This window comes from Danio aesculapii, chromosome 5 (genome assembly GCF_903798145.1).
Source record: "Danio aesculapii chromosome 5, fDanAes4.1, whole genome shotgun sequence".
NCBI classification, from domain to species: domain Eukaryota; kingdom Metazoa; phylum Chordata; class Actinopteri; order Cypriniformes; family Danionidae; genus Danio; species Danio aesculapii.
Window position 1 is genome coordinate 8,062,151 of NC_079439.1, and position 17,269 is coordinate 8,079,419.

The 17,269-nt window shown below is 33.3% G+C and overlaps 1 protein-coding gene across 2 annotated transcripts in view; it reads left to right on the forward strand.

Annotated features, from left to right (window-relative positions):
• Positions 1-17,269, forward strand: part of bmpr1ba (bone morphogenetic protein receptor, type IBa) — a 143,222-nt gene that overhangs the window by 55,767 nt on the left and 70,186 nt on the right. For both annotated transcript variants that reach the window (XM_056457309.1, XM_056457310.1), the window contains one exon: positions 14,687-14,883. In XM_056457309.1, coding sequence (XP_056313284.1) covers positions 14,805-14,883 — 79 coding nt within the window. In that variant the 5' untranslated portion in view covers positions 14,687-14,804. The remainder of the gene's footprint in view (positions 1-14,686; positions 14,884-17,269) is intronic.

Below are 17,269 nucleotides of genomic sequence, written 5' to 3' on the forward strand. Positions count from 1 at the left end.
CTCTCTCTCACACACACACACAACGCTCCTCAGAAGAACTAGGGAAAGCGACGCGAGTCTCTCTCTCTCTCTCTCTCTCTCTCTCTCTCTCTCTCTTTCACACACACACACACAACGCTCCTCAGAAAAACTAGGGAAAGCGACGCGAGTCTCTCTCTCTCTCTCTCTCTCTCTCTCTCTCTCTCACACACACACACACAACGCTCCTCAGAAGAACTAGGGAAAGCGACGAGAGTCCTCTCTCTCTCATCTCTCTCTCTCTCCTCTCTCTCTCTCTCTCTCTCTCTCTCTCTCACACACACACACACACACACACACACACACACACACACACACACAAACGCTCCTCAGAAGAACTAGGGAAAGTGACACGAGTCTCCTGTCTCCTAGCTTACGATCGATCGCCATAGCAACGACAAACGGCAGTGGAACGCGAGCTCACAAAAGCCTTTAACGTTAAATCCGTAAACAAAGCGGCACGCGTCGCGTTTTTAACGTGGCTTACATGTGATAAGAGAATATAAAGAGTAACCGCGTGTACTGTACCAGGTTAACAACTCATCTTTGGGTAGAGACTGTCAATATTATCCATCTGAGCACAGCGTGACTTCATTCGACCGGCGGCGTCTGTGTGTGTGTCTAGTGTTTTTTCTGTGTTAGTGGGCGGGGCCGCAGGTTTCAAATCTCCCTGGTTTGCGCGCGTAACTACTGGCGAGGCTTGTGTTTCGTGGCTGCGTCATCGCGAAACACCTAATGACTCGTTATCAAGGCGACTCGTTTGAAGCACTATGAGTCGACTCTTTTATAGATGAATCAATAGTTTTAAACACTGTACACTTACAGATTTAAGCCTTAGCTGGATATTTCACTTCACTTAGAGCTGTGTTACACACTACATGGAAGGGCATTTTCAAAAACCCATAATATGGGCTCTTTAAAATAGCAAAAGTGGATTCAGACACGCCCTTAAAGTTTTTACACCATGCGCTTTAGACTTTGCGCCTAGATCATTAAAATAAAGCCCTAAGAAACACATTGCAAATCCTCACAACACATGCAAATAGCACAGACCACATCAGATGTTTTATGGGGTCTTGTTTTTGAATCTGCCACTATGCTGACACGCAGGCATTTGGAGCTCCACCCTCTTTTGAAAAGAGCACAATCTCATTGGAATTTAAAGCGACAGTCCAAAACGACGCAATTAGGATCAAAGTCTAAAAGGGTCAGTTTCAAAGAGTAGGTCCCCTTTAAATCCTTTTGTGGAGAAAAGAACAGTTCTTTCTTTACCTCTCATGATCTTTTGAACTTTGCAGACCTTTTACAAACAGTCACGTTACACACTTTATGAGAGGAAGTATTTAAAGTATTAGTTTTAGTTTTACATTCCGAAGATTCTGACTGATTCGTTGTGGTCGGTGAATTAAATGGAATCAGTTCAAATGATTAATTTGCTCACAAATTGGGTTATTCAGAACCATGAATGCAAAGGCTCACTGGTAAATAGCAGTGTGTAGGAAACAGTGGTGTGTTGTGTGTGTGTGTGATGGCACGTGATGATCTCAAACAGGTGTGGGGTCAGTGAAGCTCTTCAGGTCATTAGACTGACCTGTGACCATTCTCTCTGCAAACTAGACACACACACACACACAAGCTCTTTTCTAAAACATACTCATATGTGTCCTGTGTGAAAAGCTGAAGGATTACATGCACGCACGCACGCACACACACATACACACAAATATTTAACAAAATATACATTTCTGTTACATTTACTATTATCTTTTTGTACATATTTACAATTACATGTACTCAATTACAGTGAGGTTAAGTTGTTACGTTTTAAGTTGCACATTAAATATTTTTTTAAAGTAAAATGTTTGTTAAATTGTACGATTCAGTTTTTTATATCACATTTTTATATCACATTTTTAAATAACTTTTTTTGTAAATTAAATTTAAAGTTACATTTTAGAATAAAAATTTCAATAGATTTTAAGTTAAATTGCCTTACATTTTAAGTTAATGTTGCAGTTTAATTTGTATTTTAATAATGTTTTAAATGAAATTTTAAGTAGAATTAAATTATCACATTTTAAGTTTCAATTTTCTTGGCAATTAAATTTAATGTTATCTTTTATAATACATTTTTAAATGCATTTTATGTTGAATTAAGTTACATTTTAGATTAAAGTTGCAGTTTAATTTATATTTTTGAGTTGTGTTAAGTAATTTTCAGCTGAATTTAATTTCTCACATTTTAAGTATCAATGTTTTTTTGGAAATTCAATTTTAATTACATTTTAGAATAAATGTTTACATTTTTTAGTTAAATTAAGTTTTAGGTTTTATGTATTTTAATGTACACTTTCAATGACATCCTGAGCAAAACTTTACAATTATTTAACTTAAATATTAATCTAAATGTATTTTTTTTTTCAAACGTTTTAAGGTATTGATAAGTTAGATGTTAAATTTACATTTTATACATTAATTAAACGAATTTAACTAAAAGTTACTTTTTATATTCCAATTTAAGTCAATTTGCAGGTTGATTTCAAATAATTAATATGTAATACTATTGCATACTAGATTATATTTTAATACTAAAGTAATAAAAGTTTAAATTAACTTAAAATTTATTATAAAATGCAACAAGATCATATTTAAAAATTGACTTAAAATGTGATCCTTAAACTTGAAATGTAATTTACTTTTTCCATTGAATTTAAAGTACTGCCTATACAAAGTCAGCCCACTATACTTTTGGAAGCGTCTGTGCATCTCTAGGCTTAAACTGTTTATGCTTGTATTAGTTTCAGTGATTTTTAAAGTGGTCATTAAATAAAAATGTAACATATAAAATGTAACAACATCGAATTAAAAAAACTGACTTAAAATGTGATGCATTGTATTCTTAAATTTGTTCTCAAATCTAAATTAAAATGTAATTTACTTTTAGTGTCCAAATTAAAATGCACCCCAACCGTTTTCTGCCTTAAATTTTAAGCTGATTTTAAAATGTCACATTTTTAGTATCAATCTTTTTTGGAAAATAAATTTTAATGACATTTTAGAATAAATGTATGAATAGATTTTAAGTTAAATTAAGTGACATTTTAGGTTTTATATTTAAGTGACTATTTAAATGACAATTTAAGTAATAATTTACTATTAATTTAACTTCGATATTAATCTGAATGTTTGTTTATTTATTTATTTATTTATTTATATATATACATTTTTAAGGTATACAAAGTCAGCTAACTTTAGTTTTGGAAGCACGTCTATCGTCTTAGCATCTCTAGGTTTAAACTGTTTATGCCTTTATTCATTTTAATGCTATTTAAGTGATCATTACCTTAAAATGTATTATAAAATGCAACAACATCATATTTAAACATTGACTTAAAATGTGATCCTTAAACAAAATGTAATTTACTTTTTCCATTGAATTTAAAGTACTGTATACAAAGTCAGCCCACTATACTTTTGGAAGCACACCCATCATCTGAGCATCTCTAGGCTTAAACTGTTTATGCTTGTATTAGTTTCAGTGATTTTAAAGTGGTCATTAATTTAAAATTTAATATATAAAATGTAGCAACATCAAATTAAAAAAACTGGCTTAAAATGTGATGCATTGATTTGTTCTCAAATGTAAATTAAAATGTAATTTACTCTTAATGTCCAAATTAAAATGCACCCCAACCGTTTTCCACCTTAAATTTTAAACCGATTTTAAATTGTCACATTTTTAGTATCAATCTTTTTTGGAAATTTAATTTTAATGATATTTTAGAATAAATGTTTGAATAGATTTTAAGTTAAATTAAGTGACATTTTAGGTTTTATATTTAAGTGACTATTTAAATTACAATTTAAGTAATAATTTACTATTAATTTAACTTTGATATTAATCTGAATTTTTTTTTACTTACTTATATATATATATATATATATATATATATATATATATATATATTATATATATATATATATATATATATATATATATATATATATATATATATATATATATATATATATATATATATATATAATATATATATATATATATATATATATATATATATATATATATATATATATACATTTTTAAGATAGACGATGGGTGTGCTTCCAAAACTAAAGTTAGCTGACTTTGTATGAGCATCTTTAGGTTTTAAATTGTTTATGTCTTTATTAATTTTAATGCTATTTAAGTGGTCATTACCTTAAAATGTGATCCATTGTATTCCTAGATTTGTTCTCAAATGTAAATTAAAATGTAATTTACTTTTAATGTCCAAATTAAAATGCACCCCAACCGTTTTCCGCCTTAAATTTTAAGCAGATTTTAAATTGTCACATTTTTAGTATCAATCTTTTTTGGAAATTAAATTTTAATGACATTTTAGAATAAACGTTTAATAGATTTTAAGGTTTTATGTATTTTAAGTGACTATTTAAACGAAAATTTAAGTAATAATTTACTATTAATTTTACTTTGATATTAATATGAATCTTTTTCGTTTTTTTATTTTTTATTTATTTATTTATTTATTTACATTTTTAAGGTAAACAAAGTCAGCCCACTATACTTTTGGAAGCACACCCATCGTCTGAGCATCTCTAGGTTTAAACTGTTTATGCCTTTATTAATTTTAATGCTATTTAAGTGATCATTAACTTAAAATTTATTATTAAATGTAACAACATCATATTTAAACATGGACCTAAAATGTGATTCAAAGTATCCCTTAAACTTAATGTAATTTACTTCTAACTTCCAATTTAAAACACAGCCTAACAGTGCTATCTACAAAGTCAGCTCACTATGCATTTGGAAACACAGCCGTCGTCTGAGCATCTCTAGGCTTAAACTGTTTACGCTTTTAATAGTTTCAGTGCTATTTAAGTGACCGCAGCATTATAAAGCAGGCGTGTGTTGTTCAGACAGCTGAAGGTCTATTTTTGCTGCCTCCACACCTCCACATTTGGACAATCAACACCTCGCTTTATGACACACAGCGCACATAATGGCAGCGACAACACACTCACCTCTCCTAATGGCATCAAAGCACACGCTATAGCACCAAGCAAAAGCTGACAAACGCGAGCTTTAACAGACCAGCGTCCCTTCTGTCAGCTGCGAAAACAGGAGCAAACATTTGGAGGATGAGTTTGTGGAGAACAGATGGAGCGGATTGACTGCTGTTTGTATGGGTGGCGCTGTTTTAGGTGGAATGTCTGTGTGTTTGCTGATTTCATTTGTTGGATTTGTTATTTGATCATTGCAAACAGACGTGAAATAAATGAAAACACTGTAGATCCATTCAAATCTCTGTAATCTGCCTACCTACACTGTAAATAAAGTGCACTCTCAGATATAAAGATACTGGAGCTGTCACTGCACTGAAAGCCCTAATAAGTTGACTGAACTAAATTAATTGAGTAAACTCATTGCCTCAATTTAATTGAGTAGTGGAGTCTTCCCAAACTTGCATATTTAAATTTATTTAACTTGCCGGTTTTGTAGACTATACTTAAATTGTTCAGTTCACCAAACTTAGTACTTAAGTAGATTATACTAATTTAACTATAGTCTACAAAACCGGCAAGTTAAATAAACTTAAATATGCAAGTTTTGGGAGACTCTATTAAATTGAGGCAACGAGTTTACTCAATTCATTTACTTCAGTCAACTTATTAGGGTTTTCAGTGTGTTATAATATATTATGAATTTTTTATTTTTTTATTAATTTTAAACAAAAAATAAGCAGCCATTTATTTACATTATGATGAATAATTATACCTGAAGCCTTTTGTTTTCTGATTTAAAAAAAAAACTTGCCCTTAAAAGGTTGCACATATTAGAATTTTACAGTCAAGACTACATTTGTGAAAATGACCTATTTTTTTCAAAGGATTAATTATGATTTTGAGCTCACTACACTTGAAATTTTAAGTTTATGCATTTTCATGGTACATAAGTTAAATCAACTCATATTTTTAAGTGATAGGACCAAAATGCAAAATTTTAAGTCGTGTTCAGTCAACTTTACTTAATTGTTTAAGTAAAGACAACAGTAGGGTTTACAGTGTGGGGTAGTCAAAAGGTACATATTTGTACTAAAAGAGTCCACAGTGATACCTCAAATGAGCATATTATGGCCCGTTTCCACTGAGTGATACAGTGCGGTACGGTACAATACGGGTCACCTTTCTCAAGCTTGTCTTTCCACTGGCAAAAGGGTACCCTTTTTCTTTTTAACTGGAGGAAATGTCTACAGTAAAGGCGTACGGGTCGTTCAAATATCATATAAGAAGCTCTTCTCACAAAACAGATGCTTTATACACATAAATACTGTATAAATGTTCATTACTAACCTTTCTCTCAACATGAGTTGATTATAACTGCAGATCAATGACAGTGCACAATAGCCTACTGTAACGTCTGCAATTATATGAAATAAATAAATAAATGAACATATATGAGAACACATACAGACCCTTACAGTCTCTGATATGTTATCAATTACAGAAAAAACACACTCAGCATATTTTTAGTCCTTATTTGGGTTCAAAAACAACACGAAATATAGCCCACAGTCAGTGCAAACCTCTTATCTGTGTCTTTAATCTTCAGCAGCACATGTAACCTCTTGTTAGAAAGTAATTCCGAGTTCATAATAGTCTAAAAGGTGATGATAATAGTTAATCGGGGCAGTTTGTTCATGTTTTAGGTTGCAGAAGCATCATTTGCTGCTGTTTTTCCAGTTTCTCTTTTGTTTTTTAATGCTTCACTCTCGCGTTTGTCTCTTCTCTGAAAGGACTGGATATCAGAGCGCTTCAATGATCATGCACACGTTATTAATATCAGCTAAAAAAGTTTGTTATTTCAAATATAGACGCGCAGCGAGCGCAAGCAAGAAAGCGAAACCACTCACACTTTTAGGCGGGCTCATAAAACATCAACAGGACACAGCAGATTTTGTTCTTTTTGGCTTTGTGGCTGTTCATCAAGACGATGACCAGGTTTATTTGAGCTCGGGTCGACCATGGCTTATTATATGTAAATATTATTACGGTGTAATGTCTCGGCTGTGTTTTTAAAAATGGCGCTTCCTTCGTTTTTATTCTCCTGCTTCTGTGAGTGACGTATCTCTGTAAACCAATAGCGTTCAGCTGCGCGTCTAGCTCCGCCTTAGGATGACCAGGTGACCAAAGAGTGGTACCGCACCGTACCACTCAGTGGAAATGGGCCATTAGTACCCAAATGCACTCAAAGGTACTATTATGGACCCTTCAGGTATAAATATATACCTTTTGAAAAGATACTGCCCCAGTGACAGCTCCTGTATCTTTATTTCTGAGAGTGTGGTGAAAATAAGTATTGAACAACTCTTGTTTTTTTTTCTGTGAATAATATCTCTATAGGAGCTGTTGACATGGAATTAAACCAGATTTTGGTAAAAACCCAAACGATACAAACATAAAAATAAAACAAAACAAATAAATGTTAAAAAATTATCCGTGTAATAATGAAATGACACAAGTAGAGAGTACTGAACTACTGTACTGAAACATATTTAATACTTTATATAAAAGGCTGTTTTGGTGATAGCAGCTTAAAGATGCCTCTCATATGGAGAATGAAGTCACATGCATTGCTCAGGTGTCAGTTTCTCAGTTTTTTTATTTTGTATTTTATATTGGATTCAAGTCAGGTGATTGGCTAGGCCATTCTACAGCTTGATTTTCTTTCTCTGAAAGCATTTGAGAGTTTCCTTGGCTGTGTTTTGGATCATCATCTTGCTGAAATCTCCACCCTGATTTCATCTTCATCCTCCTGCTAATGTAGCTGTTGGACTGAAGCAGCTGATATTCATTTACACTGAGGAAGGGCAGAGGGTTGCTGAAGAACTACTTAAGCTTCATTCACACTATGAGCAACTTGCAGCAGCAAAGCGACAAGCGACTGTTCATTTTAACAGAGAGTGAGCGACTTCTGGCGACATCCGTCAACGCAAGCGACACCAACCTTTGGCGAACAGGTGGGCATGTCGAGCGATGCGACAAAGTTGAGAATCCTTCAACTTCAGGCAAATAAAGAGCGACTTTCTTGAACGACAGCCAATAGGAGCACAAGTAGAGCTCACGTGATTCTCTCTCAGCTCGCTCAGAGGCCGGTTGTATTCTCCGCGCTGTAGACCTACACAGACCTGCGTTTGCTGCAGGTCGCCATTCAGAGCGACAGGCAGCTACAAAGTCGCTGCTAGTGTGAATGAGGCATTAGAGATTTCAGCTGCTGTCTGGGCTTTCACTGCCTTTCTACACCTCCCTTTTTTCATGTGTTCAATACTTTTTCCCTGCGCCATTTCATTTTATTATGTATAACTTTATTTGTAAACTAATTAGATTTGTTTTCTTTGTATATATGGATTTTTTGGTTGTTACCAACATCCGGTGAAACTTTCAAGTTAACAGCACCTTTAGAAATATGTTTTCTTAAAAAAATGGTGACGTGTTTAATGCTTATTTCCACGCTGTATAGCCATAAATTAGCAGATTTTCCATATTTTCTGATTAATGTTTTTATTTTTTCCTGTTTATTTATACTCTTGAATTGCATTATGGGACCTTGAACTTTCTTCCAACAACTTTTAACCTCAAAAGTTAAAAAAGTGACTTTTATGAACATTTTTAATAGTTTAAAGTGATATATTGTCTGGGATCTCAGTTCTTTTACAGACTTCTGATTTCTTTCTATATAATGTCTTATACTTTAAATAATTTTAAACTACTAAAATGTCAATAAAAGTCACTTTGTTAAACTGTGGAGTTGTATTTTCAACAACAAAGTCTACAGGGCAGAGATCAACATCCCAAAATGCAATTCATAACCATAAATGAAAAGAAAACACTTGTGAATCACATACAGAAACTTTTATTCAACAGATATATTTTTTTTTAGTGTAGGAAGATTTTTTTAAATATCAGAAAAGGTGACCTATAATGCAAAAATCACTTTTATAAGGGATTTAAACACAGTTGTGTGTGAACAGTGTGTGAATATAGCCAGCCTCTAATGGTAATAATCAATTAATAGATTTTTTTTATAATCACAGTTGATAAAAACAGTCTGCAGAAACACTTGACTTTCTGCTTTTGTTTGTGTCATTAGAAGGGGAAAGCCCCGCCCATTAGTGACCATCTCTTCCTCATTAGCATAAACAGCCCTGAGTGAGAAGCAGCCATCCACCATTATTTCGAAAAGAGGGCTGGGAGCACAATCTTGTTTGAATTTAAAGTGACAGTCACCAAAATGGTACAATTTTGATCAAAAACATTTCAAAGGGTTATAAAAAGTAATCTGTGGTGTATTTTGAGCTGAAACATCTGGAAGGTATTGATAGCGCTTCACTTTTTCCACATTTTTTATGTTACAGCCTTAATCCAGAATTAATTAAATTAATTTATTTCCTCAACATTCTACACACAAACCCCACAATGACAATGTGAAAAAAGAGTTTTTGAAATTGTTGCAAATTTATTAAAAATAAAACCTAAAAAATCACATGTACATCAGTATTCACAGCCTTTGCTCAATACTTTGTTGATGCACCTTTGGCAGCAATTACAGCCTCAAGTCTTTTTGAATATGATGCCACAAGCTTGCCACACCTGTCTTTGGGAATTTTTGCCCGTTCCTCATTGCAGTACCTCTCAAGCTCTATCAGGTTGGATGGGAAGCGACAGTGTACAGCCAGCTTCAGATCTCTACAGAGATGTTCAACAGGATTTATTGTGTAGGCTCTGGCTGGGCAACTCAAGGACATTAGCCAAGTTGTTGTGAAGCCACTCCATTGATACTTTGGTGGTGTGCTTTGGGTTATTGTTCTGCTGGAAGATGAACCGTCACCCCAGTCTGAGGTCAAGAGCACTCTGAAGCAGGTTTTCATTTAGGATGTCTCTGTACATTGCTGCATTCATCTTTCCCTCTATCCTGACTAGTCTTCCAATTCCTGCTGCTGAAAAACACCCCCACAGCATGATGCTGCCACCACCATGCTTCACTGTAGGGATGGTATTAGCCTGGTGATGAGCGGTGCCTGGTTTTCACCAAATGTAACGCCTGGCATTCACTCCAAAGAGTTCAATTTTAGTCTCATCAGACCAGAGAATTTTGTTTCTGATGGTCTGAGAGTCCTTCAGATGCCTTTTGGCAAATTCCAGGTGGAGAGTGGCTTCCGTCTGGCCACTCTAGCAGACAGGCCTGATTGGTGGATTGCTGCACAGATGGCTGTCCTTCTGTAAGGTTCTCCTCTCTCCACAGAAGAACGCTGGAGCTCAGACAGAGTGACCATCGGGTTATTGATCACCTCCCTGACTAAGGCCCTTCTCCCACTTGTCACTCAGCTAGATGGAGGCCACTGTGCTCATTGGAACTTTCAGACCAGCAGAAATTGTTCTGTAACCTTCCCCAGCCTTGTGCCTCGAAAATCCTGTCTCTGAGGTTCAATACAGACAATTCCTTTGTCTTCATGCTTGGTTTGTGCTTTGACATGCACTGTCAACCCTGGGACCTTTAGACTTGTTTCTGCCTTTTCAAATCATGTTCGATCACCTGAATTTACCACAGGTGAACTCCAGTTAAGCTGCTGAAACATCTCAAGAAAGATCAGTGGAAACGGAATGTACCTGAGCTCAATTTAGAGCTTCACGGCAAAGGCTGTGAATACTTCTGTAAATGTGATTTTTCAGGTTTTTATTTTTAATAAATTTTTAATAGAATTTTGAGGAAATAAATGAATTTAATCTATTTTGGAATAAGGCTGTATCATAAAAAATGTGGAGAAAGTGAAGCGCTATGAATTCTTTCCGGATAAACTGTAAACACTAGGAACATTAGAGACTTCTTTTACATGCTTGTATAAAGGTTCATAATACTGTAGGTCCTCTTTAAACAAGTATGATTACATAGCAGTTTCTATGAAATATCTGCAAACATACTAGAGTATTTTTTGTGCTTTAGAACAGTGTTTCCCAACCCTCTTCCTGGAGGCACACCAACAGTTCATGTTTTGGATGTCTCCCTCATCTGACCCATTAACTTCAGGTTTTGGAGTCTCTTCTAATGCAGAGTTTCCCAACCCTGTCCCTGAAGGCACGCCAACAGTACACATTTTCATCCTCTCCCTAATCAAACACACCAGAAACAACTCATCAGAACATTAGAAGAGACTCCAAAACCTGAAGTTAATGGGTCAGATGAGGGAGACATCCAAAACATGAACTGTTGGTGTGCCTTCAGGAAGAGGGTTGGGAAACACTGCTTTAGAAGACAGCATCATTTAAATATTTGTTTCTGAAGTATACTTATTTGGCCAGCAAGTTGGCTCAGTGGTTGGCACTGTTGCCTCACAGCAAGTAGGTCGCTGGTTCGAGTCCCGGCTGGGTCAGTTGGCATTTCTGTGTATAGTTTGCATGTTCTCCCCGTGTTGGCATGGGTTTCCTCTGGGTGCTCCGTTTTCCCCCACAGTACAAACACATGCGCTATAGGTGAATTTGGTAAACTAAATTGGCTGTAGTGTATGAATGTGAGAGTGTATGGGTGTTTCCCAATAATGGGTTGCAGATGGAAGGGCATTTGTTGCATAAAACATATGCTGGAATAGTTGGCGGTTCATTCCGCTGTGGTGGCGACTCATAAATAAGGGACTAAGCCAAAGGAAAATGAATGAATGCATGAACAGTAATTTTATTGCAGTGTTGTCACAGTCTGAACGCTTCAGGAGTGAGTTTGGTTTTCGCTCTAGTATAAACGTGCACAGAACAGGTTCAAGCTTATAAAAGAAGAGTCACGGCCGTATTTAACAGAGCTTGCTTGCTTCTTTTTTCTTTGCTTTAAAAGTTTTTGTTTTGCTTCAGCTTCATTTGGACGAGCTTGATATAGGCTAAAGGTCAACCTAGTACAAATTGGCAGAAGAGTCAAAGGTCAAAGCATAATGATGACCTCCATTACACCTCGTTATATATGTGTGCGTGTGTGTGTGTGTGTGCGTGTGTGTGTGTGTGTGTTTCACAGATTTACTGGTTGATTGGTTATCCAGAAGCCTCACTGAGAGGGAGCAGTGTTCGTTTGACCTCTCGTTCTCTTTGTTTTGCTTGTGTGTTAGTTTTAGTTTGGGGGTCTTTTCTTGAATTTCCTGCTGTCTATTCTGTATTTTGTTGCAATTCCAATAACTGCAGTTACCACAGTATTATGGTGTTTGTATTGCTTTTGTCTAAATTTTAGTATGTCAGTATGAGATTTCTGTGCCAGAAATGGCAACAAATGTCATTATTTACATTTCATTTTAATATTGTGTGATGTGCAATATATTATGGAGAATAATTATTTAATCAGACTGCCATAAGGCATTCTACTAAACTAAACTAAAAAATGAAGTAAAATGAACATAATAAATATATAATAGATATTATGAGGTATAATAATGAGGTAAATGTTAAGTTTTGTATTGTTATATTATATCATATTATATCATATTATATTACATTATATTATATTATATTATAGTATATCATATTATATCATATTATATTACATTATATTATATTATATTATATTATAGTATATCATATTATAATATAATATAATATAATATAATATTATAATATAATATAATATAAAATAATATAATATAATATAGTATAATATGATATAATATAAAATAATATAATATAATATAATATAATATAATATAATATAATATGATATAATATAATATAGTATAATATGATATAATATAATATAATATAATATGATATAATATGATATAATATAATATAGTATAATATGATATAATATAATATAATATAATATAATATGATATATTATATCATATTATATTATATTATTTTATATCATATCATATCATATCATATCATATCATATCATATACAACAGTTCTGTCTGGTTCTTGAATCTTATTGGTTGATAGCCGTGTGATATTCTGCCAGTAACAGCACCCGTACTGCCTCTTCACCCTTGTGTATTTTTCTGCCCACATACAGCAACAAGCAGAGGACACTTCACAGTTTGACAAATATTGCAGCTGTTGGACAACATAATGTACTTTTGAGGCTTTTTTTTAGTTGAGAATATAGTTGTTTATATTGCAACTTTGCAGTTTATTTATAAGGATTGTGCCTGTTTTAAAATATTTATCGTTTCTGAGAGGAAGCGTGTCGGCCATAGCCTGTCATACTGAGCAAAGACAGTTGACATTGTCCATCCACAAGATGGCGACAGAGACGCGTAATAAGCCCTAACGCTGATCAAATCATTATTAAACAAGTAAATGATATTCATTTACCAAAGTTGATTCCAAAGTTGATTCATGATTCAAAGTTGATCTCTGTCTTTTTTATGTTGTAGTGCTGTATTTATACTATATAATTGTAGTGTATTGAGTGTGAGATGGGACTCGCATATCAGGAATGTGTGTTGTGTTGGCAGAAAGAAGCAAAGAAAGAAGAAATGCCCGCATGTGTTTATCATTTTTCCTTATAGCAAACACATTATATCATGATACATAAACTTCTTTCAATTTAGTTTAAACTGAATTGATTATAAATGCATTTTATTTTTTATTTTTGTTATAAATTAAATACATATAGTGTTTTTTTTATTTTGTTATATTATATAAACTTATATCAATTTAATTTTAAATATTGTTTTATTAAATAAAGTAACTTAAAATATATAATAAAAAAATTAATATATTTTTATCATGAGGTAAAATAATGAGGTGTAATTTAAGCTTTTTAATATATTATATTATTTTGTTATAAATTAAATACATATAGTATTTTTATTCTATTATTTTATATAAACTTCTATGAATTAAATTTTTATTATTTGATTAAAATGCGTTATAAATAAAATAACATAACACAATAAATAAATAAAATATGTGGTATAATAATGAGGTATAAGTTATATAACAAAATAATATAATATAACAATAATATATTTTATTTTATTTTATCAATTTGTTTAATAATTGATTATAAATGTCTTTTTGTTTTAGATTAAATACATATAGTTTATTATATTACATTACATAAACTTCTATCAATTTAATTTAATTTTGATAATTGATTATAAATGCATTTAATGTTGTTTTATTAAATATAGTAACATAAAATAAAATAATAAATAAATAGACTATATTTTTATTATGATATATAATAATGAGGTATAAGTTAAGCATTTATATTATATTATATTATGTTATATTATATTATATTATATTATATTATATTATATTATATTATATTATATTATATTATATTATATTTTATTATATTATATTTTATTATTGCATATAGAACTGCATTCTCTAAATCTAGTAAATATAATAATTGCATCACTTTTAAAGTAGCGCATAAACAGCAAACTGTATACTAATATTCCCTGCTACCGGTGTGTTTGGTTGGTTTAAAAAAATGCAAGGGGAGGGTGAGGTGAAAACACTGGGGTGTGGTTAAAAAAGTGGGGGCGGAGCTTGGACAAACTACACTGAAGCTACTGTGTGTAAGACTGTGAATAATCCCCTCCCCTCTGTCTCTCTCTCTCTCCCTCTCTCTCTCTTTCTTTATGTCTCTCTCTCAGTCGGTGTGAAGCTGTGATTGAGGCTGCTGTGGGGTGTGCAGTTTCTCACATTCTGTAGAGGACACACACACATAGAGCTGAGGGATTCTCTGGCTCACTGGAGTTGTGCAGACGGACGATGGATCTCTATAGGAGCTGCTTGCGTTGGCTGTGTGTGCTGCTTATTGGACTTCTGGGACTCGTGGAGGAAAACTTGGGTGAGTGTCAACGTTTTACAACATTTATGCGAGTTTCTAATGCTGGATTTGTAGCGCAGCTGCTGTACGGATCACCACACACGTTCGCATTTGGATACTTTAGCTGAGTTGCCAGTTGTTTTGCCTATGCATCAAGATGTTGAATTTCCTGAGGCAAAATAAATTATAGACTAGACAGTGTGTTGATGTATATTAAACGTTAAAGAGATAGTTCACCTAAAAACTGAAAATTACCATTCACTTGTCACAAACTTTTTCTTTTGAAAACAGAAGAAGATATTTAGAGAAATGTTTTATACTGGTAACCATTGACATCCATAGTGTTTTTTCATTGTGTTTGTCATTTTTATTATGATGTTTTTTGTGTTCAAGAGAAAAGAAAAGTTTGAGAACCATTTGATGGTGTGTAAATAATGAGTACATATTCATTGTTTTGGTGAACTTTCCCTTTAAAAGCTAAAATAAGTTGTTTATGATACTTGATATAGTTCACATTGACAGATGTCTTGGCATGATTGCAAATATCATGCAAATTTTCATTTTTTTTGTGTTCAAAAGAAACTCATAAAGTTTCAGAACCATTTGAGGGTGTGTAAATATTGAGTAAATTTTCATTTTTTGTGGGTGAACTAGCCCTTTAAAAGCTAAAAACTGGATGTGAATAGCTGGTATATTGTTCTTGGTTGTTTCTGATACTTTAAATAGTTCACATTGACAGTTGGTTGCAGACTTTGGTGTCTTGGCATGATTGAACACATTATACGCATGGGCCGGTATAAGATTCTGAAGGTATGATAACCTTGGATAAAAATATCAGGGTTTCACGGTATCACAGTCTAGTGATTACTGCTCTAAAATATATTCTTTTTAAATGTCTGGGTAAAAAACAACTTTTTTTTTCCATTTGAAAACAATATATTTTATTTTTTGAAAGATTTATGATATTTTGGAGCAGTAAACATGTCAGGTTAAATACAAATGAATCATTGACTTCTGTTCTCTTCATTTGTTTCAAAAACACAGATTTCTTTACAATTTAAAATGGCATCTTTGGATATTTTTCCTGCTGGAGATACTGTTGTCCTAAAACAAACAAAAAAGTAAATAAGAAATGTTAAACACACCTTAGGAACGGGATTACAGAAAATTCTGGCGGTTTTAAAACCTTGACTTTTCCAAACTGCGGTATACCTTGAAAACGGTTATCGTCCCATGCCTAAAACATTGTAAGATATTGGGGCTTTATAGGAGACATTTATGAAGTATTTGAGAAGCAGTTTAACTAAGTGAAAGTTTCCATTTGTTTTCCATTTAGTCTCAAATCTGCTAGATTTGGGAAAGCAGTAAAGCAAGGCAAGGCAAGTTTATCTATATAGCACATTTCATACACAGTGGCAATTCAAAGTGCTTTACATAAACAGGAATAAAAGAGACAAGTATAACAACAAGTATAATATAAAAACTGATTAAAATGTGTTAAAACAGGTTATAAAAGAGTGAAAAAAGAATAGAAAGACATGATAGTGTGATCTGTGGGACGTAGCACAGTGCTCATTCAGTAAAGGCACAGCTAAACAGATGTGTTTTCAGTCTTGATTTGAACATGTCTAATGTTGGAGCACGTCTGATCATTTCTGGAAGCTGATTCCAGCAGGGAGGGGCGCATTAGCTTAAAGCCAATTCACCCTGCTTTGACTGAACCCTTGGAATTTCTAGTATAAATGATCCTAATGATCTGAGTGATCTGTTAGGTTGTATTCAGTGAGCATATCTGTAATGTATTGAGGCCATTTAGTGATTTATAGACCAGTAATAATACTTTAAAATCTATTCTGAATGTAACTGTACATGCAAAAGCTGTAAGGGAAAGTTCACTCAAATGCTGCCATCATTTACTCCGCCTCCAATTGTTACAAAGCTACTTGATCATTTTTTTTTTTTAAATAAAAAGAGATATTTCGAAGAATGTTGGAAACCGGTAGCCATTAACTAGCTTTCCATCCAGCTATTTTTATGGCCATTTTGAAATACTGTATTAAAAATGCTTAATGGACATGCCAAGATGTAAATACATTTAGAGGAAATGTATGTGCCCAACTGAGTTGGATGAATGTGTTGTCTAATAAAAAAAATACTGGTTCAGTATTATTCATCATTCATTCGTTTTCCTTCGGCTGGGTCCCTTATTTATCATTCGTCACCACAGCAGAATGAACCGCCAACTATTCCAGCATATGTTTTGCGCAGCGAATGCCCTTCCAGCAGCAACCCGGTACTGGGAAACACCCATACACTATCACATACACACACACACACACTCATACACTACAGCCAATTTAGTTCATCCAATTCACCTATAGTGCATGGGTTTGGACTGTGGGGGAAA